This window comes from Colletes gigas, unplaced genomic scaffold (assembly GCF_013123115.1).
Source record: "Colletes gigas isolate AHSC1104 unplaced genomic scaffold, ASM1312311v1 Colletes_gigas_Sc00035, whole genome shotgun sequence".
Lineage (NCBI taxonomy): Eukaryota > Metazoa > Arthropoda > Insecta > Hymenoptera > Colletidae > Colletes > Colletes gigas.
Window position 1 is genome coordinate 610,790 of NW_025106664.1, and position 24,525 is coordinate 635,314.

At 36.2% G+C, this 24,525-nt stretch overlaps 5 protein-coding genes across 11 annotated transcripts; 2 read left to right on the plus strand and 3 right to left on the minus strand.

Annotated features, from left to right (window-relative positions):
- Window positions 1–687: 687 nt before the first annotated feature.
- LOC122402399 (nuclear pore complex protein Nup160 homolog) lies at window positions 688–6,318 on the minus strand. The gene is made up of 10 exons (XM_043405151.1): window positions 6,141–6,318; window positions 5,600–5,913; window positions 5,392–5,521; window positions 4,802–5,328; window positions 3,444–4,723; window positions 3,154–3,375; window positions 2,387–3,069; window positions 1,629–2,311; window positions 1,327–1,566; window positions 688–1,238 (listed from the first exon to the last, which is right to left on the minus strand). The coding sequence occupies exons 1-10, from the start codon at window positions 6,223–6,225 to the stop codon at window positions 1,137–1,139; spliced, it is 4,266 nt and encodes a 1,421-aa protein (XP_043261086.1). The 5' UTR covers window positions 6,226–6,318; the 3' UTR covers window positions 688–1,136.
- Window positions 6,319–6,670: 352 nt separating this feature from the next.
- LOC122402353 (ruvB-like helicase 1) lies at window positions 6,671–9,404 on the plus strand. 2 transcript variants are annotated; one of them, XM_043405068.1, is made up of 4 exons: window positions 6,671–6,740; window positions 7,566–7,742; window positions 7,814–8,489; window positions 8,700–9,404. In XM_043405068.1, exons 2-4 carry the CDS (start codon window positions 7,602–7,604, stop codon window positions 9,251–9,253), a joined length of 1,371 nt encoding a protein of 456 aa, XP_043261003.1. In that variant the 5' UTR covers window positions 6,671–6,740; window positions 7,566–7,601; the 3' UTR covers window positions 9,254–9,404. The 2 variants fall into 2 exon arrangements, with proteins under 2 accessions (XP_043261003.1, XP_043261001.1); XM_043405066.1 differs by lacking the exon at window positions 6,671–6,740 and having other exon boundaries at window positions 7,558–7,742.
- A 254-nt stretch (window positions 9,405–9,658) lies between these two features.
- Window positions 9,659–13,914, plus strand: LOC122402405 (glycine dehydrogenase (decarboxylating), mitochondrial). Of its 2 annotated transcripts, none has more exons than XM_043405162.1 (10): window positions 9,659–9,965; window positions 10,018–10,113; window positions 10,611–10,746; window positions 10,818–11,208; window positions 11,286–11,806; window positions 11,869–12,148; window positions 12,220–12,869; window positions 12,933–13,396; window positions 13,467–13,612; window positions 13,682–13,914. In XM_043405162.1, the coding sequence occupies exons 3-10, from the start codon at window positions 10,682–10,684 to the stop codon at window positions 13,790–13,792; spliced, it is 2,628 nt and encodes an 875-aa protein (XP_043261097.1). In that variant the 5' UTR covers window positions 9,659–9,965; window positions 10,018–10,113; window positions 10,611–10,681; the 3' UTR covers window positions 13,793–13,914. The 2 variants fall into 2 exon arrangements, with proteins under 2 accessions (XP_043261097.1, XP_043261096.1); XM_043405161.1 differs by having other exon boundaries at window positions 10,035–10,113.
- Window positions 13,915–13,939: 25 nt separating this feature from the next.
- Window positions 13,940–16,612, minus strand: LOC122402406 (HMG box-containing protein 4). 3 transcript variants are annotated; one of them, XM_043405164.1, is made up of 5 exons: window positions 16,355–16,612; window positions 15,176–15,708; window positions 15,043–15,118; window positions 14,771–14,956; window positions 13,940–14,498 (listed from the first exon to the last, which is right to left on the minus strand). In XM_043405164.1, the coding sequence occupies exons 1-5, from the start codon at window positions 16,476–16,478 to the stop codon at window positions 14,086–14,088; spliced, it is 1,332 nt and encodes a 443-aa protein (XP_043261099.1). In that variant the 5' UTR covers window positions 16,479–16,612; the 3' UTR covers window positions 13,940–14,085. The 3 variants fall into 3 exon arrangements, with proteins under 3 accessions (XP_043261099.1, XP_043261098.1, XP_043261100.1); XM_043405163.1 differs by having other exon boundaries at window positions 15,176–15,714; XM_043405165.1 differs by having other exon boundaries at window positions 16,259–16,393.
- A 248-nt stretch (window positions 16,613–16,860) lies between these two features.
- On the minus strand, window positions 16,861–18,282 carry LOC122402371 (U3 small nucleolar ribonucleoprotein protein IMP4). Of its 3 annotated transcripts, none has more exons than XM_043405094.1 (2): window positions 18,231–18,282; window positions 16,861–17,909 (listed from the first exon to the last, which is right to left on the minus strand). In XM_043405094.1, the coding sequence occupies exon 2, from the start codon at window positions 17,860–17,862 to the stop codon at window positions 16,927–16,929; it is 936 nt and encodes a 311-aa protein (XP_043261029.1). In that variant the 5' UTR covers window positions 17,863–17,909; window positions 18,231–18,282; the 3' UTR covers window positions 16,861–16,926. The 3 variants fall into 3 exon arrangements, with proteins under 3 accessions (XP_043261029.1, XP_043261030.1, XP_043261028.1); XM_043405095.1 differs by lacking the exon at window positions 18,231–18,282 and adding an exon at window positions 18,119–18,225; XM_043405093.1 differs by lacking the exon at window positions 18,231–18,282 and adding an exon at window positions 18,009–18,216.
- Window positions 18,283–24,525: the final 6,243 nt, after the last annotated feature.

Below are 24,525 nucleotides of genomic sequence, written 5' to 3' on the forward strand. Positions count from 1 at the left end.
ATGGAACATGGCAACAAATTAAAATGGAAAATGAACATGAACGTCATAGACATTGTTAGACAGTAGGGGGTAAGGTACAAATAATTAATATTATAAATATACAAATAGTAGAACAAGAATTCAATTAAATTGAGTTAAAGTTAATTTTTTAATCAATTTATGACGCATAGCTGATAATCCTTTGTACCTAAATATGTTCTAAATAAATCTGAAATGTGCAAGACAGAACTTATTGCTGTTGGCACTTATAAATCATATTATAAATAACAGTTTTCTTTTTATTGTATGTTCAAAACATTTCTATTAGATAACAATTGTATAAAATCAAATCTACTTTTCTTGTTGAATTTGTATCAAAAATTTTGAGCACGCAACAATAGCGAATTTAGATTATTATGATAAATATGTACACTGTGGGAAACTGGTTCGTAGGTAGACTACAATTTGTAGATACATGAAGCCTTCTTGATTCTGTAATTATAATCGATTAATTCGTTATAAGAAGAACTCTTGTATCCGCCTATGAAGTATAGTAAAACTCATTAGCGTATTCGATTTTATACTGTAATTGCATAGTTTACAAAGTTTGCTTCTAAATTATTTGTTTTGTTATCACGTGTTGTAATCATCTTTAGATCCCGAAATACAGAGACATTATTGGACAGCATCTTTTTTTCTACCCGTTGGAACAATTTTCATACTTGTCCTGGTACTTGTTTTAATGGTAATTTCTCGCAAATTCACAATTGCAATATTATTATCACATATTCGTTATAGAATATTTTTTTTGGGATATAAATTTAAATTCATAATAATTTCAGGTTTTGTTCAAAAGATGTCCACAAATGGTCGTGGCGATTGTCATGTTAATTTTTGGTATTATTCTTATATTTGCGGCATTGTTATCAATCTATTATGAACCAATTTATGCTTGATACATTCTAATGTCATTATCACGGACACAATGCATCATTTTATCTTTTCTATTATCACTGATATAAGAACACATATGTACATACGTATTAAATGTTCTTATAACATATATACTTCTTTTTTATAGTGATAAAAGAAAATATTTTTGTGTCAAATGTATAACTTTAATATAATGTTTATTAATACAACAGCATCACTTACTGCTAGCGTTTCTTGTTATTTAATTTTATTTTAATCATATCCTCTGATACCCTTATTACTTTCTGTTCATAGGCATTTAATGCTTCTTGCAACTTTTGGTAACCCTGAAATCAATATTAACTTCTCTATTAACATATTTATGCTATACAACATAGAACAGTATTCTAGAAGAGCAGAAAATTGATATGTTACCTCAGAAAAAATTTTATTGTTTGTGCTAGTACTAGTTTCTTTCAATTCATACAAAAGTACTTCTAATGTATTGAATGGTAACCAAACTGCTGGAGCTACGGATGTCAAATATGTTTCAAGTCCAAAATGTTCTTTACCAGTGCCTAAAACTGCATTAATGTATTCAACTGCTAAATTGCCAGCTTCTAATATTCTACCGGTGTTTAACATGAGACGGAGAAGCTCCGCAGCATTTCGTTTCTGCAACGTATAAGAAATTGCTTTAAAATATAAATACGATTATCAGTTTTCAAATTATTTACCTTATACGACATTAATAACCATTGAGGTATAAATGCTCCTTCTTGAAGTAACTTTTTGGAAACCGCTTTATGCAATTCACTAGACCCGTCTTTTTCGTGTTTTAACGTTAAATGCTCCAATAATGTCCAAGCAGTATTTGTAATATTTGTATTAGATAAGCCAATGTCAAATATGTCATTTTGAATAAGCCAGTCCCAAGCATTTGAATCTTCCCTCCGACATAATCGTATACACTGCGAGGTCAGACTTTCAAGTACAGAACTTTTATTGATTTTAAATTGATCACAGAGATGTAATGCTGTCGTGTATAAACCAATAGTCGACAAAATAATGATCAGTTCTGAGGGACCAGCGTGCGCGACGATGTGTAATTCTGAATTTATTTTCGATATTTTCAATCTGGCGTCTACTACATAATATTCCTTCTTTATGTCGCTTAATTCAAGAACTTCGACCTGCTTCTTTATTTTGCAAGTGCCACTTCTTGTTTGTGGGCCTTGATACTTTAGTTCCTCTGGATAATTTTCATCGATAACAGGTCTAACAATCCATCTATATTTATCTGATACAAGGTGCAATGCATTAATGCACGCTAATAAACAGTGAGCTTGCCTTGATACAATAGGAACAGATTGCGATTCCTGGCTTAAACGCATAGCTTGTTCATACATTACAGAAGCAGCTAAAAGAAATAATCAAGTAAATTGTTGTACAAATAATTTTTAACTATTAAATTTATAATAGATTAAAGCACTACCTTTACGCATGTTTCCTTTATTTATGTGAAAACTGTACAAAAAATTATAATAATTATTTTCCATGAGATCCATGCTCCGGGCTCTACCCTCTACTATTCTTTCAAGATCTTCGTACATATCCACATATGGAAATGAAATTAAATCTATCAACTTTTTTCTCTCGAATAAAGTTACTACTAATTGTCTTAAACAATCCACTCTACGTGCAGTATCTGGGTTCGAATTTAGACAGTTGTAAGCCTTGGTGTGGTGACCCAGGTTCAAATATTGTGTAAACACTATAGAATGGAGTGTTGGTAAATTAGGATCGTTTTTGTCAGCCATTAATATAGCTGTTTCAGCGAGTTCTATAATACAATCAGCAGCATTATATTCCTCAAACAGTTTGATGACTTTTAGATAGTATTGAATTAACGGATTACTATCCAATGGTTCGTTAGACTTGAGTAAGGTGTCAATTAGAAATGGATCAGTCAAAATTCCCCCAGAAGCTCGTAGGAAATGATCACAAGCTTTTTGCGCTTCTCCCATTTCAAGCAACGCAACTGCCAATATAAACTTCCTTGACGCGCTGTTCCATTCGCACCATGTGTTCAAAAGTCTCACATATTCTTGAACGACTAAGAATTGGCAACTAGATAATAACCATTTGGGGAAAATAAAGTTTCCAGATCTTGGCCATCTGTTTGATTTTTATTAAGGAAACGTAAAAACATCTTGTGTTCAAAAACTGTGTAAACTGGCAAATGTTTTTAAGAAAGGATACATAAGTTGTGCGATGAGGGTAACATGTGTTAGCATACCGAAATGCCACGGTATCAGAGTAGTTGCATCCAAATTTGTATGAACCATCAAATTGTGAGCATGTTTCGCACCGTTACTTTGTATAAATAATTCTAACAACGACAATGATCGATGGTGCCTGAATCCCACGTTTGTTCTCGAATCAACGAGTTTCAACAACGTTAGACATCGAATACTGGAGTCTCTAAAAATATTTGTAATAAATTCAACCTGTTAAGTGTACACACGCATAAGAAAGAAAAGTTGTCTTACAGCAACGATTGCGCAAGTGTTGGTAGTGCCGTGGACTCGCATATCCATGTTACAACATAATAAGCTTGCGTTAATACTACTGTTCTGGGTGCTAATGATGATTTTATGGAATGTAATGACCGCGAATCAAACAACTCTGGTCGTAAGAGTATCATTTGTTGTAAAATTAAAAGATTTCTACAGATTGAAAATCTCAACTGCGTTATTTGGGCAACACTCTTCGATATTGCCGAGATTCCCAATTGACTACCAAAAAAGTGATTTATGTTAAGTAACATTTTTGAAGCATCATGATCTTCATTGAGCTGTAACTTATTTGGTTGGCCAAGATCATACGTTAATGCTTCCAACAACATTGCTATGGCACTGGATATATCTCTAATATTTGACAATCTGTGGCAACTTGGATGATGCGTAATAAAATTACTAATAGGTTCTTCTGACTCTAGCATCAATTTCGACAATAATTCATCAATAATGGTGTCTGGACTTTTTAAATGATATAATTCTTTTTTTATCACCATTTTAGTTTCCTCGGACAATTGTTCTTCTAACAATACTAATACCGACATCAGCGTAATGAGGTCTTGACATATATCTTCGTCTTGTGATAAAACGGGTGTAGTTTTGAACCGAGACACATACGATTTTTCATTGCAGAACATCAAATATTCTAAAGCTTCCATTGGTCTTAAAAGCGAGAATGAAGATTTTTTAAGTAGAATCACTCCGTAAACGCTTGGTAGTAATAAGAGTCCTACAGGTCTGGTGCTATTGGCATGATACTGTATGACACAGGAATAAAATTTAGACCAACAGCGATTGGCAATTTTCAAGTAATCTTCATCCATAAGCTCATAATCCGTAACTTCAGCTTGTATCATAGCTTCCACTTCAATACATATACGTGTTTTTAATTCATCGGCAGAAAAAATTTTGTTTTTTATGCTCCTTTGACCAGTAAAGTTCTTCTTGTAAGTCTTCCTGACAAATTTTTTGGGCCTCCTATAGATATTCAATGCCTTTGTGATATCGGCCAACGAAAATTGCCCAGGATGAAAAATGTAATTAATATATGTACGTCTAGGGTTAATGTCGAGATCACTGAGAATGTTGTCTCTGTCTGGTGTTTGCTCTAGAATCGTTGTTTCCCATTCAGAATTAACGCGTGCACCACTTAAGGATATTTGTGCGTGTGTTACTTCAACGGTATCCATATCAGTAGTTCTCCATACAGCCCACAATCGAGTAGTTGTGAAAGAAAAGTCGACTAAATGTTGCTGCAAGTGTCGTTAAAAATTTTTTACGAACTAATGCATACCAGTAATATAATATTAACGGATATGAAAGATACTTACATCTTGTGCAAATCTTGTATATAATCTCTCGAATTTAAATATGCCATTATTTTGAACTGGTTTTAAAATACAAAATTCGCACCTAGTACTAAATTTTAAATATATCCCCAAATATAATACATTATCAGGACCTAATGCTTTTCTCATCATATGACCCTGTGCACCCTGAGATGCAATACGATTATCAATCGCTGCATCAGTCACAGCTATGCATTGAGTTTTATTACAGGACCACATACGAATATTACCCTCGCGACACAAAGCGAACAAATACGTATCACTTCCGCAATTATGTATTACTAAGGACATAGCCACATGAGCTTCAGAATTACGACCTCTAAAAGCAGTTGCTATGCCACTGAGAAATCTTGGCACAATTGAATCTTGCTTTAATTCGATAGTATGTACTAGACCAGTCTTAATATCTAATCTCAAGAGAAGTATAGTTCCCGAATTATAAGCAAGAGCAAATAATGCTTCTTGGGGTGGTATAAACCATGATGCAGCTGCATGAGGCACTGGAGAATCTGTGTAAAAATACAAATAATTTGACTATCACAAATGTTACATTTAAAATATTATTTACTTACTTGTAGTTCCTGCATTTGTAATTACATGAAACATATGAGGTTCCTCTTTTGTTTTATTCACATTTGGTGCAGATGCATCATTGAATATTGATTGTACACCCAGATCCTTGTATGTACTTAGCGAATGTTCCTTTGAAACATATAAGTTCATTGTATAATAACCACAAGCTTTGCATATACTTATTTGATATTTTCAAAAGTTACTTACATTTTTATAAATTCTTTCAGGATGAGGAAACGTTAGTTTATGAACACTAGAAACAGTTACTATTAATATAATAACTGTATTAGCTGTTTCGTGTATTGAAATACCATCCAAAATTGGTGCATCAGTAAATTTGTATGTTACTCTACAATTAGCCAAATTAATATCTAAACTGTGTTCAACTAATTCAAGTAGATTGTGTGAAATGCGCCAATAAATAAAACGATTGCGAGTAAAAAATTTTGAGCAATCCTTATAGGAATATCCACCAGTTCTTTCTGGCACTTTTATATCCTCTAATGTACTTTGACTTCCTCCTACAAAGCAACGATATATTGAATCACAGAGTATAAATCGTTAGAATTTATACAAAGTAAGGTTAGAAACATTTTTACGAAAATTTAACAATTTGCACTTTAAATAATATACATCCTTAAAAGCAAAAAACGTTGATTGTTGCAAAACCAATAAAAAACTTTTACTTTACACAGTTCTTGAACATTTTCATTTATACAGCTAACACAAAAAGGTTATGATCACTCACCTGTGTTTAACGTGATTACATTCCATTTTTCCGATACTGTCTGATCCGGTACAACTTCTCGGTAACCTAATGGAAATTCTTCCATATTCCACTATATTTTTAAATGATCACTATGTCAATTCAACTTTTAAATCACATTACAATGCCGCTCTAAAATTTAGCGGGCACCGAATGCTAATATTACCGCATACACTCCGTGTAGTGTGTACCAGTAACGCTTCACGCTTCGCACTTTGGCGCCTTCGATCGTTTTTATGATAATCGCAACGGAAGTAATGGTATAGGTTATAATTTAGAAATACGATGATGTATCCTTTGCAAAACATATCTAAATTAATGATCAAAAGAGCTAAATATAAATGAAGAAAATTTAATAAAGCGAATATTTATTTATTGCCATGCTTGACATTGTAAAGCTGTGTATCCACATGTCGCGCAGTCGTGAGACTCTCTTATCCCTATGTACGCTGCGTATAAATAAAATAAAGAAAACTACATTTTTGCGAATACAATTTCTCATTTTCAATCAGAGGAAGCCGGCTCATCAGAGATTATATTATTAGATTTTATGAAGAGAAAGAAGAATGGTGGTAGGTAAGGGTTACTGCATAAAGTATAGTTTCGTACGAAAAATTTGATTGCAAAAGACGGGTCAACCAATCACATTTAGGGCTATAGAGAGACTTTGCTTAACAACATTCAAAGGGCTAAATTCTGAAGAGAATTTAGGCTCTCTAAATTATATCCCAGAATGTATCGGACCCTAACATTGTAAATGATAAAATCTACTTATATAGAAACTGACTATTGGTCAAGGACTTCCGGGAAAACTATGGCATACTCTACGCCAAATTAAACTAATATGTTAATTAAATATTTTATTAACAAATAAGTTTACATGTTTGTTCACAAGGAACTAAAGACAGAATGAATGAATTCTTTATTTTTCAAAATAACAAATGAAATATATATGGAATCTTCTTCTAGCAAATCTTCAACTTCAGCGAGCTTTCATAGATGACACCCTAATCGCTGTTTTGGCGGGCACCACAAAACGATAAATATATGAGACATCTGTCGTAGAAAAAATGTATCAAAATACCCGTGAACTTCATAGGGCTAACAATGATCCTTTTTCGCAAAATTATTATCGATCTTTTGTTTGGTACATATTTTATAAAACATTTTCTATCGATGTCTTAATTACGTTATTCTCATTACATTTACAAAATATTTTTATATTCGCTGGCAATTGTTATTTACGTTAATCGGTGAAAGGAAAATAAGTTTCGAAGAGCTTTTGAATAGAATTTCGATTGCGTGGTAAACAATATTTCCATGGTAACCAGGTAGCAGTGGTGGGGGTGTATGTTGTATCAATGGTTACACTGTATCTATATGACATCGTGTTCGTGATTTAGTAAGTACTGAATATTTATTCACTCATTAAAATTTAAAAGAATGAAGATCGAAGAAGTAAAAAGTACTGCCAAAACTCAAAGAATTTCAGCTCATACGCATATAAAAGGTTTAGGTCTTGATGAAAATGGGATAGCAATACAGACTGCGGCAGGCCTCGTCGGTCAAGAAATGGCTCGCGAGGTTAGAATCTTTTATACATAATAAACACAATATAAATGATGAATTAAATAATAATACAAAAAACGTTTTAGGCTGCTGGGATAGTGGTTGATATGATAAAATCTAAGAAGATGGCTGGCCGAGCAGTATTATTAGCTGGTCCACCCGGTACAGGGAAAACAGCAATTGCGCTTGCCATTGCTCAAGAGTTAGGCAACAAAGTACCATTCTGCCCTATGGTGGGCTCAGAAGTCTATAGTTCTGAGATAAAGAAGACAGAAGTCCTTATGGAGAACTTCAGACGAGCTATTGGTCTGAGAATTAAAGAAACTAAAGAAGTATATGAAGGAGAAGTGACAGAATTGACTCCAGTTGAAACAGAAAATCCAATTGGTGGATATGGGAAAACAGTGTCTCATGTGGTTATTGGGCTTAAAACTGCTAAAGGTACAAAACAGTTAAAGTTGGATCCTGCCATATATGAGTCTCTGCAGAAAGAGAAGGTAGAAACAGGAGATGTGATTTACATCGAAGCAAACAATGGCGCTGTGAAAAGACAAGGCAGAAGTGATAATTTTGCTACAGAGTTTGATTTAGAAGCAGAGGAGTATGTCCCTTTACCTAAGGGTGATGTGCACAAGAAGAAAGAAGTAATTCAGGATGTAACATTGCATGATTTAGATGTTGCTAATGCCAAGCCGCAAGGTGGCCAGGATATTATGTCCATGATGGGTCAATTAATGAAACCTAAGAAAACAGAAATTACAGGTAATTAGGTGGATGAATACTCTAGATTTTGAGTTTGGGTTGAGTTAGGAATTTTATTTGGGATCGAGTCGGGACCAACTCGGTTCTGGCCCCGACCCGATTAATACTCAACCTCACCCGAGATTCGGACACCTGACATTTTAGGTACCCGCCCATCCCCACAATTAATAGTAATTTTTATAGTTCAATTTGATGAATTATTTGTTGCAGATAAATTACGCAAGGAAATAAACAAAGTAGTAAATAAATACATTGATCAAGGAATTGCAGAACTAGTACCAGGGGTTCTGTTTATAGATGAGGTGCACATGTTAGACATAGAAACATTCACTTATCTTCACCGTGCACTGGAAAGTGCCATTGCCCCTATAGTTATTTTTGCTACAAATCGCGGACGCTGTGTAATTAGGGGAACAGAAGATATTGTATCTCCTCATGGAATACCTCTTGATCTTTTAGATAGGTTACTCATCATACGAACACTTCCATACTCTAGAGCAGAAATAGAACAAATAGTTAAATTAAGAGCTATGACAGAAGGATTGCAAATCGAAGACGAAGCTTTCGCTACCCTTGGCGAATTAGGAACAAAAACAACCCTCAGATACGTTGTACAACTTTTAACACCTGCTGCATTAACAGCAAAAGTTAACGAGAGAACAATAGTTAGAAAAGAAGACATAAAGGAAGTAGGATCGCTTTTCTTAGATGCAAAGTCCTCTGCCAAAATTCTTACACAAAATAAAGATAAATATATGAAATAAACATTCGATTGATTGTTACTTAACAAACTGTTTATCAATTTCCTTATGATATAGTTTAAGTATTGAGCCATGTATAGTTTTATTATATTTATATGTCTCTAGCTGGTTTAATTTAAGTTTTATAAATAAAATTACATTTTTATGAACTCTACACGTTAATTTTCATTTGAAAACTGTTTATCGATTGATGATATTTGTATCATTTACAATTTATTCAATATCCTCTTACTTTCATTAAAATGAAACACGTGCGAAGGTAGTTTCTCAATATTGTCTAAAATATTTTACAATTCAGGGTTACAAAAGTTCAAGCTGTAATCAACAGTGTGACATCATCAGATGATAAGTCTTGGGGTATAAAATCTCCCTCTACTCCAATATGCTATTTAGTTTTCAAGGATCTAAGTAATTAAGTGTTTAATTCAAACATTAGGAGTGTAATCTATTTATATCTAAATTTGTTAAATACATATAATTGTTACTTAGTATTTAGAATTTATAATTGATCATGTTACATATATTGGAAATGATGAAGTCTTCAAGATTATTAATTAAACATAGTGTGATTCAATACGCACGTGGATTAACAATAAGCAATACACGGTCAGGAAGTATTGAGAAACTATTTCCACAAAAAGATGAGTTTCAAGTTAGACACATTGGACCGCGAGAAGAGGATCAATTAGAAATGTTGAAAACAATTGGTTATAACGTAATACTCTATACTTATTTAAAAGAAAAAATGTATTATAAATTTGGTACAGTTATTACAATTTTATAGAGTTTGGATGAATTAACAAAAGCAGCCATTCCAGCCAAAATTCTTTATAAGGAGGAATTAAAAATTGAAGAGCCAATTAGTAAGTAAAATTATAATAAGTTTATATAAAACGTTAATATGAATAAGAATGTTTGAAATAATGTATTGAAACAGTTGAAAGGAAAGAATCTTACGCAGAAACGTGTAAAGTCACGAGACTTTTGATAACGAACACGTGAGAAGCGATAACCCTTTGATACTGAATCAAACATGTTCAAATAAAAACATCTTCAAAATATCATTAAAATTATTTTCCACAGTAAATTTTTTTATAAATCGCGCACTTGGTAGTTGGGGGTGTTTAAATAAACTTTTACTTTTGTAAACATTGTTCCTTTTTCCGTATAGTATAAATATATCAGATGACCTTCTGTTATTTGTAATACGTATCTTGGGTCAGGGGTCATTCTCGTGCGTTTAGATTGGTATTCACGTGATTTTGTAAAGTAGAAATCTAAGACTATAACACTGTTTATTGTCAAGTTACTTTAATCTATACTTTCTTTTTACCAATTACATCAAATAGCTTTGTTTTAGCCGAGTATGAATTATTGAAAAGGATCACAAACATTTCTTTAAAGAACGATATATGGCGTTCATATATTGGCATGGGATACTACAATTGTTGTGTTCCTCACACCATCTTGAGAAATATATTTGAAAATCCAGGATGGTAATTCGCATTAGACCATAATTTAATAAAAATTTTACGACATTATAGTGACCACTTTAATTTCGTTGTAGGACAACACAATATACACCATACCAGCCAGAGATTTCACAGGGTAGACTTGAAGGTCTACTGAATTATCAAACAATGATATGTGATTTAACAGGAATGGAAGTAGCAAATGCATCTCTCTTGGACGAAGGCACAGCTGCAGCAGAAGCTCTAGCCCTCGCTTATAGAAGCAATAAAAGGAAAAAGTTGTTTGTTTCCGATAAAGTTCATCCTCAGACGATTAGCGTGATCGCTACACGCGCTACTTCTTTGGGTCTCACTTTAGAAATTGGTAACGTTTTTCAAATTGACACCAGCGCGAAGGATATCGCTGGAATACTTGTACAATATCCAGATACAATTGGATCTATTTACGACTTTCAAGATATTGTAAAGAAGGCACACGCAGATGATGTATGTATATGCGAGGATTAAAATTTTTTAAACAAATAAAATTAATACCGAAGTAAGGCTGATTTGTTCCGTTGCAGACACTTGTTTGTGTAGCTACCGATTTGCTCGCTTTAGCAATACTTCGGCCTCCAAATGAATTTGGAGCTGACATATGTGTCGGAACTAGTCAACGCTTTGGTGTGCCGCTTGGATACGGAGGTCCTCACGCTGGATTTTTTGCGTGTCGGCAAAACTTGGTGCGCTTGATGCCTGGTAGAATGATTGGTGTTACGAAAGATGTGAACGGTCAGGACGCGTACCGTTTAGCCCTTCAAACACGCGAACAGCACATTAGAAGAGACAAAGCTACTAGCAATATTTGTACTGCTCAAGCATTGCTAGCAAACATGTCAGCAATGTATGCAGTGTACCATGGATCTAATGGAATAAAGAACATATCAAATAGAGTACATAACTTGACTCTAACTCTTGCAAAAGGTTTGGAGAATGTTGGGAATAAAATAGAAAACGAGTACTTCTTTGATACAATAAAAGTACTGCCTAAGGCGCCTATAAAAAATATAAAGGAAAATGCGACTGCGTTTAAGATAAACTTCAGGTAATTAATTGCTGAATATTTAAATGTTTTTGTAATTATTTGATGAGTGATAATTTCTTCAGGTACTATGATGATGGGGTTGGTATATCTTTGGACGAAACCACTACAGTACAAGATGTAAATGATATTTACAAAATATTTTCCGCGAACATAACAGTCGAAGATGTATGCCAGAACGAATTTTCTATGGACAGAAATCTGAATAAGTCAGATTTTGTTCGCACTACACCGTTCTTGCAACATCCCGTATTTAATAGTCATCGTTCTGAAACAAGAATAGTTCGTTATATGAAGTCTTTGGAAAATAAAGACGTGTCCCTTGTGCATAGTATGATACCATTGGTAAATTATTCGTATATATTAACATTAATAGCCATTAACAGCAAATTATATTTGCAACTCTATGCCAACAGGGATCCTGTACAATGAAACTGAACTCCACAACAGAAATGATACCTTGTAGTCTACCAGGTTTCACGGATATTCATCCTTTCGTTCCTATCGAGCAAGCCAAAGGATACCAGCAGTTATTTGCAGAACTCGAGGAGGATCTTTGTGCCATAACTGGTTATGACAACATAAGTTTTCAACCAAATAGTGGAGCTCAAGGAGAATATGCTGGCTTAAGGGCCATACAATGCTACCATGAGTCTAATGGAAATAAACATCGACGAGTGTGCTTGATTCCTATCTCTGCCCACGGTACAAATCCAGCCTCTGCTCAGATGGCCGGAATGCAAGTAAAGCCTATTCTGGTACAAAGGGACGGTTCCGTGGACATTGCACATTTAACGGAAATAATTAACAAATACCGAGAAACATTGTCTTGTTTGATGATAACGTATCCATCGACAAATGGTGTGTTCGAAGAGACGATTAGTGATATTTGTTCAATGGTTCATCAGGCTGGAGGTCAGGTGTATCTAGATGGTGCTAATATGAACGCTCAAGTTGGATTGTGTCGCCCAGGTGATTATGGCAGCGACGTTTCACACTTGAACTTGCATAAAACGTTTTGTATACCTCACGGAGGCGGGGGACCTGGAATGGGGCCTATTGGAGTGTGAGTAGCGTTAGCCAGACATTTTAGTGTTATGGCAATGAAAATAATCTTTTTCGTTTACAGTAAACGGCATCTTACACCTTTCCTTCCAACTCATCCTATAATCAATTGCTCGGGTAGTGGCAATAATAATGTAAAACAATCTGGCACAGTGTCGGCCGCTCCTTTCGGTTCATCGGCTATTTTACCAATTTCATGGGCTTATATTAAGATGATGGGTCCTAAGGGATTAAGAAAGGCTACACAAGTTGCTATTCTCAATGCCAATTATATGAGTAAAAGATTAGAAAAATTTTATAAGACCCTGTACAAAGGAAATACGGAATTAGTAGCCCATGAATTTATCTTGGATGTAAGGGATTTTAAGAAAACGGCAAATATTGAGGCTGCAGATATAGCGAAAAGATTGATGGATTATGGCTTTCACGCACCGACAATGAGCTGGCCTGTAGCAGGCACGTTAATGATCGAGCCAACTGAATCCGAAGACAAGGGAGAATTGGATAGATTTTGCGACGCTTTTATTTGTAAGATTACTATTTCTCACTGATGTTACTTTTTAAACAACAGTTGACAAGTTTGTGTTTCATTTTGCAGCTATAAGGCAAGAAATTAGTGATATTGAAAATGGAAAATTAGACACTGTTAAGAATCCTTTAAAAATGGCACCACACACTCAAGAACAAGTAATATCGAGTACATGGGACCGACCATATTCACGGGAATTAGCAGCATTCCCGTCTGTAAGTATTTCAAATACACTTAAATACGAAGAAATAAACAAACAAACCGTGTTCTTATTTATATTGTAGTCATTCGTGAAAGGAAGTAATAAGATTTGGCCAAGTGTTGGAAGAATAGACGATATATACGGCGACAAAAATCTATTCTGTACATGCCCCCCCATTTTACCAGACCAATAAGCGTTTGTACTTATTCATCGTGTACAGTTAGTTATAATGGAACTATTTAAATATTTATTATAATTTTTGTACAAACATATTATTTATATAAAATATTATACTTTTACAAGCAGATAAAATATAACAAAGATTCGATCTTAATGCTCTGAATTCTTCCTCTTTAACAAAGAAAGGCGTTTGTTTCATTTTTATTACTTATCAGTTTGATAACTTAATGGCTATATCAGTGTCCATTCAATAGGTATATATACAGTATTCCTTACAGAGTACTTTGTCAATATTTTGTACATATATTACAAACCTGGCATAAGATATGCAATATTGTCGAGCATTTGCGAAAGTGTTTCATGTTTAGCTCCATTAGTTTCTGGCACCTGTTGTGTTAGGCAGATTAAGGGACCCAGAGCACAAAGTAAAGAGTCCAGCAGAACCGACAGACTGCCCGAAACGGCAATTTGCCCGTCATGTTCTTTCAACCGTTCACCAATAATTGTTAAACTTTCACCAAGAAGTTTTAGATGGGCTGCTACATCAATAGGTTGTGTCCCGACAACTTTGTACATACCCGTGCCTATCATTGGTTCGTTAACCAAATCTTTTCCGGTCCGATTTGATGGTGGCGACACCGGAACATTTCCTACAACGGATGGTAGACCTAGTTGAATAGTTTTTTTTGACGTGGCAGGTTTTTGCTCTTTTCCATTACCTGCAATGCAAGAAATAAAAGAATACCATAAAATGCTCTATTGTCGTTAGGTTGTTTGATTTCGCCTACCTCTAAACGAGATGCATGCATTACAAAACAAATGAGAATGAGACATCTACCAAATAATTTATAGGCATAAAAACAATATTTTGTCTGATCAATTTTTTACTAATACGCGTGCACAAGAAGCAAATTAGGATGAACGAACTACCACATAACTTTAATGACATACTCGTAAAAAATGATGTATACTTGAGAACAAACAAACCCACCAATTTTATTAATGAATTTTTTTCGCGAAGCGGGCGGCGGCATTTTCCAAACAGGCTCATCTTTACTTGGAGGTAAAGAATGAGGCTTTGCTGCCAAGCGTTTCGCGCGTCTACGCCAGTTATATTTTTCCAGATTTGGTACTGTAGCCCACAGTTCTCCTAACCGTTTAGAAATTGCTGCAAAATCTATAAAAAGCAACATTTCACGAATAACATTAGCATTGTTTGCTAATTTGAACAATAATATGAAGAAACACGAGAAGCTTATATACCCATATAAGGACATTGTTCTAGTAGTTCCTGCCTAATTTCTTTAGCCCACAACATGTATGCAGTAAATCTTGTTTTCTGAAAATATTACTGAATTATAAGATAATCCCCTTAGTAACTTTTATTTATACATACCCCTTTGTCTTTTCGTTGTGCCTTCATTCTACCTATTATCTTGCCATCTTTGATAATTAGTTTTTTCTTACATTTCTCAAGCATATATAAACTATTAGCTTGAGAAGGTGTTTCTTGGCCAGGTGGTTCAAGTTTTCTAAATCCTGCTTCTCTATCATCTATCATAAGAGGATCTACATCATCGTCGCTCCCAGAATCCATACTATATCGCTCATCTTCATTTAGCCCAGTGGGATCATCGGATTCTGATCCTGACGACTGTCCTTCATTATCCGACAATGTCTCAGTTTTGATTCTTTGTTGTCCAGAACTAGAACTAGAATTTTTCCTCTGCTGTCCACCGCTTCCATGTTGTATTGACTGACTGGGTGACATATGTTGGGTGTCATATCTGTCCAACAATTGTTGAGTTTGTAATTGCTGAGCTTTTTGGCGTTTATATTTGTTATCCGTAAAATCATCTGGTGACTCAAAGTCAACGAGTTTGGAAGATTTCTTTCTCACACGGCCACTGCGGGAGATACCCGTGACCTCTAGATCTGAAAGATAAAGCGGACTGCACCTTGCCAAGAAAGAGAAAGGGACCAAAATAATTTGTAACGGTTAACTACCACTCTCACACTGAAGGGGTATTCAAGATCAATTTGTAGTTCATTACGCTTCATTCATGTTCTCATATTCATCAAAATAAATCTAGCGTTTCATATAATCGAATGTGATAATCAATTACATCTCGTGGACGCGTATTATGTGTCAGACAAAAAATTCCATGTTCAAATGCAAACACAGAATTTCTTGTATGCATCAAATATGTTAATATACAATAATTTGAAATAAACACGACGTACAGTGTGATTAATTTGAATGCAATTTAATTGAATGACATTTTTTTTAATTACATTATCATCTTATCATAGGAACTTGTTCGTTCAATCAAATTTATCAAATATCAAATATCCTAACCACGAATGGATTGTACACATCGTTAGTTCGACGATTTTCCGCTACGAACAAAAGCGCTAGTAACCAAAACGCAGCTTAGACTAAAATATTGCCAAGGAAATCGACAAATTTACTACGTACGCGCACAAATCATGCGGAATACTGCAAGCGGACACGAGCAATACAAGCAACTGATCTACTAATTATTTTTTCTTATTAAATAAATGCTAATCTCACCGTCACTTTTCTGACGTTTCGGTGTTACGAACATATCCATAGCGTCGCTCTGTTGCTCCGTGATGAGCTTCTTGCGCCGTGGCGTCTTCTCCGATTTCGCGGGCTTACGAATATTGGTTTGCATCACGGAACAGTGAACTTCTTTCTTTCTTCCCAGAACAAGCACATCTGGTAAAATTTTCGCCACTTTTTTTCCACAAACAAACTCTTTCGTTTCCTGGCTAAACTTGTTCCTTTTATTTGTATGACATTTTTAAAAACAACTGCCATGAAGAAAACCAGAATACATCATCGCGCATGTTATACACGCATTCGTTGTGAAACGCGCGAAATTTCAAAATATCAACACTATCTCGATGAACATTTTCTTATTTATACAATAGAATTAAATGGATAATTTAGTAATATGACTAATATATATTGTTAGCATTGATTATGTTTATTTTTTTGTTAAAATTATAAATAGACGATTTAGTCTACAGATCAAAATAGATAAGGTTGCAACATTTGGTGTACAAATTTATTATTTACAATGTTATAAAATTTATTCGAATTATTTAAGTATTGAAAAGTTAAATATCATCTTCCTGTTGCCATCCATCTTCGTTAGATAAAAACCTTCGCTTGTGGGTAGTGTTCATGTAGGGCCTCAGAGCCCATTCAGTATCCGCAGCTGTTTCAGCATCTAAAGTTCCTAATTTAATTTCATATAATTTCAACTGAAATCTGGGTCCAACTTCTGTTAATTCAATATCCTTCCCATTGATTTTCTTATAAGTATGATGTCGGAAAGATACATAATCGTCGTGATTAGCAAAAGTGATTATTCTTTTACTATCTTCCTTTGGTACAGGGAACAAGTATTTTAAAATACTCGTAACTCGATTACCCAACTTTGTTTTGAAGTTGTGAAAAATGAGATGAGGATATTGTTCTGACATTGTCCCAATATTGGGTATATCGTGCCTCATAACAACATCTGACATTGTGAAATATGCCGTAGGTCCGTATGGCAGATGACAAATGATAAGAGAATCAGGTATACCTCTGTGTTCATGAACAATTATAAAATCTGTAACATCATTTGCACGACAGGCATGTATAAGTTGTTTCATTTCATAGTTTCCTCGATTCATTCTTTGAGAATTAGGAAATATTAAACGTAATTCCTTGGCAAACATTTTCAATCTAGAACTTGGATCACGAGACGTTGTAATCACAATTTTTGGATCTTCTACTCCAGCCCATCGATATTCGTCATCTTCGTGAGAGCCTAAAGTTCCTCCCATCTCTGTTCCTATGCTTACAGCTAGTTCTGGACCCGCATCTTCCCATTCTAATTTTCTATGTATCTGCAACGCGTCTTTTCTCAGATCTGGATGTATTGGTACATTTTCTTCCAAACTACGTTTCAGTTTCTCTTTCTTTTCTTGTATGCTTTTTAATTTATCTTGAACTGATTTTCTATAGAGATATTCTCTACGAAGCCGCGCTTGTCTTCGCAACATTTTTGCCTTTCAATACGTATTACTATTTTTACAACAATCTTCTTATTCTGCAACAACGAAAAAATTGTAACAGATAATTATAGGTTATATTAAACAGGCATGTGTCCACAGACCACTGTGTATATGTTTATTACATAGTTACATACCTATATGTTTGATAGTATAAAATTACTAAATTGTTATTAATTCTTACGAATAAAACAGTTATTGAGCAACAAATGAGTTACAACCACAATGTTACACGATTAGTACATACGTGCAGTTTCAATCAAGTGTTTGATTTTTATAAGACTGCAGAATTATATTGAAAACTTGGAACATTAATATAAAAATATATTATTCATAAATTTTAATTATATCCAAACCACCTCAGAGTAGAGAGAAGTAACTGGTTTCAACTCAATAATAATAATCGAAAATATCTTTTAATCAAACATACTTGACGCACTATCTAGCGTCGAAGACAACGAATTATTTCTCGACAAACTTGGGCGTTCTGCCGTAGATGGTACTGCACTTGTTCGTATAGCTGTGCATTTTTTTTATTATAAAAATAAAGTTTGGACTAAGTTTATTAAATAGACCGACGTATATAATCTCAAGTTAATGTATATTACGTTGTAATGAATATTACTCGATGTGCAACTGTGTTCACACATAAAGCAGAGCAACATCGAGCTGATGGCTGTGAATTTAAAATAGTTTCTTCAAAAATATCAGATAAAATTGTTAATAATAACAACTCTATACATAATGTAAGAGAAGAAAGATTTTTCTACGTATGGTAACTTTACCAATTTCAATAGTTTGATTGGCCATAATTTCTGAAAGATTGCTGTAAAACCACTGATATTTTACGAGGTTATATCAGTTTATGTGTCACGAAGTCTCATTAAACAAAAGGTCTATTTTGCACTCTGTTTATGGTGTACCAGATACGTAGCATTTGGAGTATTTAAAATATGGCTTTGTTTTGTACAAATCTGTTTTGTGCTGCCCCCTACCTAGAGCCCAACTAATTAATATTCAGCGATTCGCAATTGTTTCACCGAAGCGCTTAGCAACGGTACAGTGAGTGACAATTTTACACATTTTCCTTATAATTTTTCCAAGTAAATAAAAAACCAAATATTGCCACTGAAACTATAAAGTAGACGACTATTGTAGTGGACAAATGCATTTAGCGGGTTCGAGTCTTGAAAATGTTTCCGAAAATGTTAAAAAATTCTGCAATCTTGAATAACCTTACAGGGGATCGGAAGTATCGAATTGTATCGAGTTGCTTGATATCGATGAGAGACGCAGAATCGAGGAAGCATCAGCGGCGACGAGTACTCGTGCCGTCCACGGCGCCTCGTAATTCATTTAGACGGTAGCCCGACGAGACAGGCTCAATTACACCCGCCGCAAAAAACCGCACGAACGAGCAGCTTCTTCGTACGACGTGAGTGGTCCGTGCGCGGTGTTGCTCTGAAACACGCGTCGTTCTCTTCTTTTAAAGGGGAAAAGAAGCCCCGCAGGCTCGTGTCCTGCGTCACTCAGTCGCGTACCGCGGACATCGTTAAAGACTCTTTGTCATCCGTTTTGCTCGAGTTGCTACCATTAAGGCGGACCCCTCGTACGTGCAAAACGACAGGAATTCCTCCCGTAGATCGTTTTCTAGGCGGTACGGCTGGGTCCTTGGCGTTTTCGAAACGTTTCGTTCGCAACCTTTTTTTCGCCGCCATTTTCGTCGATATGACATATGTATGTACATCGTAATAACAAGATGGCTTCTTCGAGCTTCGAGAAGAGTAATAGCAAAGACAGTATTGTCAACTTGCCATAGGCTGTATTTGAGTAAAATTTCACGGGGGCTCAAAAATTTTATCGATTTTAAACATTATGTGGTTTTTCAGGGCTCTAATATGGAAGAATCGGCGCAACGGTCGACCAGCGAGCTGAAAATTCTTCACCACCGAGTTGAGTACTTTTTGCTTCGAGTATATTAAATGCCAGTGAATGCGTGGCTGTCGTAGCGCGCGTACAAAGAAAATGCAGCCACTGTTCTCTGGCAAGGAAGGATGGGCAGGTTTAATCGGCCGGTTAAGGCGCGAGTCTCGGTCGAAGACAATGGGCCTCGGTGTTGATGGCAATATTTTAATGAAGTTAGCAAGTTCCTGGTAGCGGCTGCCAGTCCGGCGTCGTAGACGCGATTCCAGGAGCATGAACGAGTCGAGCCCTTAAGGGCAGGGGGCGGAGGCGCCACCCAACCACTGATTTCCACTTACCGATATCGTTCAACAAAGCAGCCTTCATGTTCTGGGGCTACCAGGGGCCTCTCTCTTTCGATGCGAGCGAAACGATCCTCGATAAACTCGTGGAAAATCGTCCAGGAGCTCCGCCGCCTCCGCTCCTCATCCTCCGACTACTTTTTAGATCCATTTGCGTGGTGCATTCACTCGATATATACAATGCACATGTTAACATACAGTGGCGTGAATAATTATAAACTCAAGTACTTTTCCTACCATAGTTTCCTTTCTCGATGCCTCCAAGAATTATTGATGGTGAGAACTTGTGCATCGAAGGAAATTTCCGTTATTATTTTTTAACTTGAACTGTTAGTTTATATTTGGTTAACTCAGTTGCCTCGTACTCATATAGAGAGAGATAGTATTATAACAAATGTCTAAAACTATGGAAATTAATGCAGAGTTTATACTAATTGATAATTTAAAAAGCACTGTTTGAAAGAACTTATTTTTCTCAAACTTTTAAACAAGATATATACCACGTGTTTTTTTCTTGTTTCTGTTTATTGCTATAATATAGAAATATGATATTCTGTTTTTATTTAAATACCAGTAAAACTGTAAATGTTACTTTGAGTTTCTAATCATTCACAGCATTGTATGTAAGATGACCACTAATGTTGAGTCATCTGAATGCCAAAGAGGCTATCGAATAATCCAATTTCAGACCAGTCTGGTTCAATTTGAACATCCGCGCGGTCCCTGAATTCAGTTATCACGACATTCAACGAGCTTCCTAATGCTCGTACTTGAAAATAGAGAAGAGACTAACGACGCGTACGAACACAAGCTATCGAAATGACGGACAGGTTTTCGAACAGGACGAAGCATGGCAGAATCGGCAGAGACGATTTAATCAGATTAAACCCTTCGATCATTTCTCGATCATTTGCATATCCGTCCGATAGCGCAGGATGGATCAGCGCCGATGGCAAAGGATCGTGAATGAGACCGATCGTCAGCGATCCACCGTGAGGCGAACGAAATCACGCGGGCAAACAAGTCGCTTTGCATGCGTTCGGATTAATTTGATCGATGCCCCGCGCACAGAGAAGAGTATTATCCGCTAGCGAACGCCCGACGACAGCCATTTTCTGCCCGGATTTCCAAACCCGCGCGCCGGTTTCTCCCCTCGACGAATTAATCGAGGCTCGTTTCTGTTTGTCAAAGTTTACGGGCAACACGGTTCCCGTTGATATTGCAAAATATATTCCGCCCTCCGTGCAAACAGATACCATCTTCGTCTTCTCTTTTTCCGCCGTTCCCCGTCGAATCGCGCATTTTTAACAGCCACGCTCCTCTCACTTTCCGTCGAAGCGAATCTTCGCGTTAACGAGACGCCGGTTTATTAATTAGTCGGTTTATAATTAATGGGAATCAGAAACTGTGAAGATTATTTCGCAAATCGGCGGGATTCACGGCCGCGTCGGGGCCCTACGAGACCGTCCGTCGTGAATTTCAGCGAAATCGAGCCGAAACTTTCGGGATCGCGTGGCGATTTTAATTCTGGCGCGGCGACCACTCGAGTTGACCTTACATCAGGGCCCACGACACTCGGATTTTGACTTTAGAAAGTTACTTTACGTTCGGTAAACATAGAATGTTCTGAAATCCTCCGTTTAAGCTCGGTAATTTAAATTACTCGCGCAAGGGAACCTTACAGTCGTGGAAATTGTTTTTTAACACTAGATTTACGGGCATTGATACCTTTCATGTTGACGATTACCTTACAATACGATTTTTTTTTAATTAGAATATGTATTCATGCCGTTGCATCAATCAAATTCAACATAAGTGGTTAAAAAATAATATTTACGCGTTATGCAATTTTAAATATGGAATCAAACATCCGTCAAATTGACGGCTTCTGTAAATCTAGTGTTAAACGATAGCAGGTGCAAGTTATAGCCTAAGTGCATGTGCCGAGTCTTCGTTTTTGAGATATTTTTAAAATTTATTTTGCAGAACAAGATTTGGTTAAGTCTTTTATTATTTTGAAATGCAAAAATATATATGACATACAGTAGTGAAATAGCATCATATGTCGCATATATTTTTCTATGTTAATAATTCGTATCATCAGTATCGACGCTTCAAACATTTCAAATACAGAATTTACTTGATAATGATTGTGATATAAATACAATGCTATTTTATTACTGTACTTCCTACTGTTTTTTGTATTAAAAATTTGTGGATTGTTTGCTTTAATATTTATATCATATATACATAATAAAAAAAAGAAAAGAAATGTAACTTGGCGGGGATCCGAACCCATTACCAAAAGTAGTAGAGCTAATCGTTCTACCGACTTACGTAACTAAATTTTCTTCTGTAAAGCAAACAATAATTCTCTTATTACATACGCGCCAAACTTTAAACAAGAATATCTCGAAAACGAAGGCCCATTGCGAAGAAACATATTGGGGTATTTTGACACAAGGTATATACTATAATTTACACTTGCTATCTTTTCAATAGCAATTTCCACGATTGTAAGGTCCCCTTGTCAACGTTCTCGAACAGTGCACACGCGTCGGTTGGTTGCGTAACGCGGGAAACGCGTTGATAAACGTCAAAGTGTACCGTTTACCCGAATCGTTGGCGATAGAAAATCCCTGAACGGGGCTCGACACGATCGGAAAGCAAAGCGTTCGGATCAGGGTACAGGCCGTGGAGGCAGCGCGGTATCATTAGGGAGAAATCACATGCAAAACCAAAGACGTTAAGATTGCCCCGTTCGGCCGTAAACTTTCGTAGATTCTAATCGACCGCGCGTAATTAGAGCGGGAGCAATTGTCGGTAATTAATTGGAAGTAAATTAATTAGCTTGGATCGAATAGAAAGTGGAAAATTACAACGTATTCGGTGCAGCTCTGATTCCGAGCGATCTCTGGCTCGTCGTTAATGCCTTTAAACGGTGCCGTTTTCGCTGCCGCGACGAAAACGGTACGTTCCCGCTCTAACGATCCACCCGCGCGATTCATGAACTCGCCGTGTACCCGAGTCCCGAAAGGATGTGTAAAACAAAGTAGAACGCGGGATCGTTTTACGTTTACGACCGTTAGACTCGCTGTTTGGTGGCTCTATTGGCCGGACCGCGCCAGGATAAAAAGGCGAAATCGCGAAATTTTCCGGTCCAGCCCCTTTCGACCGTACCACGGAATGTAAATCAGCTGGAACGACTATTGCTTTGGCCCAGAACCGGATCGAACGTGGTCAACCTAAAACTCCCCCGTTCGAATTCCACGGGATTTTCACGGGGGCGAAAGATCGACCCTGATAATGCAAGCCCAGCGCTCGGTCGGTCCACGCGAACAACGCATGATCCTGCGCTCAGGATAGGCGAACAAGACGGGGATGTAAGGGGGTGCTAGGATCCCGTCTCAGAGGAGGACATTAGGGGCGAAGCTATCTGATGGTTGCTCGCCTCTTCCCCCCGAATCGGCCTTTCTCTTTCGCGTTCTCTTCCGTAGAAACCGAAATGGCGGACGCTTAAATTACTGCATCGATCTTAGCCAGATTCCGTGTTCCTTAAGCGACGATAGATGGAAGCAATTTGGGCTATTAGATGTGCTTTACGGCTGCCCGATGTTTCTCAGAATCGAGGCAAAGTTCACAGTCCCTTTGGATTCTTCGCTAGCGGATTTACGAACACCTTTTAATATTAAATTCTATTGTTCCGCTCTTTCCTAGTCCACACGTCGACCATCAATAAATTACTTAATACTAGACTGCGGATCTTTATGCAAATTTACATTTTTATTAATAAAATTAATGAAACGGAAGCTTCGCAGAGGGCTGTCTCAACCCCTAAATATAATAATTCGTATCTTACTTTAAGTATTTCTTATATTTTTGCATATTAAATGCATTCTGTAGTTTTTTGAGGATTAAAATTTCCCATAAATGCATAAACATCCGCAGTCTACTTATTACTCTCTTCTTTATACTTTTCTCCTATTCGAGGAGCTCCTGACAACAGGCAACCCAATGTTCACCAGCGCAACTTCGAGTCCGTTTGGGCATCGATTTTAATAGCTTTAAGGGGACAGTTTCATGTAAACGTTGCAAAATTTAACCATCTTAATTTAACTATCCTTCGAGAATACAAAATAAATTTTTTAATAATTTTTATTGACTTTTCATGTTGTTATCATGCCTGCAGTAAACATGTGTTTAATCACCAGCGTGGGTGATTGCAGCTCTCAGGGTTGACAAAATAAAAAAAATCGAAAAGATTTTTATTCGGTAGGTTTCTTGTTATTGGCTGAACAAAAATAATTAATTTACGTTGAAAATTGGCAAAATGGCGAAAGCTTAAACTAAAAATTGCAGAATTTTATCATTTTTTTCGCAACTTTTTAAT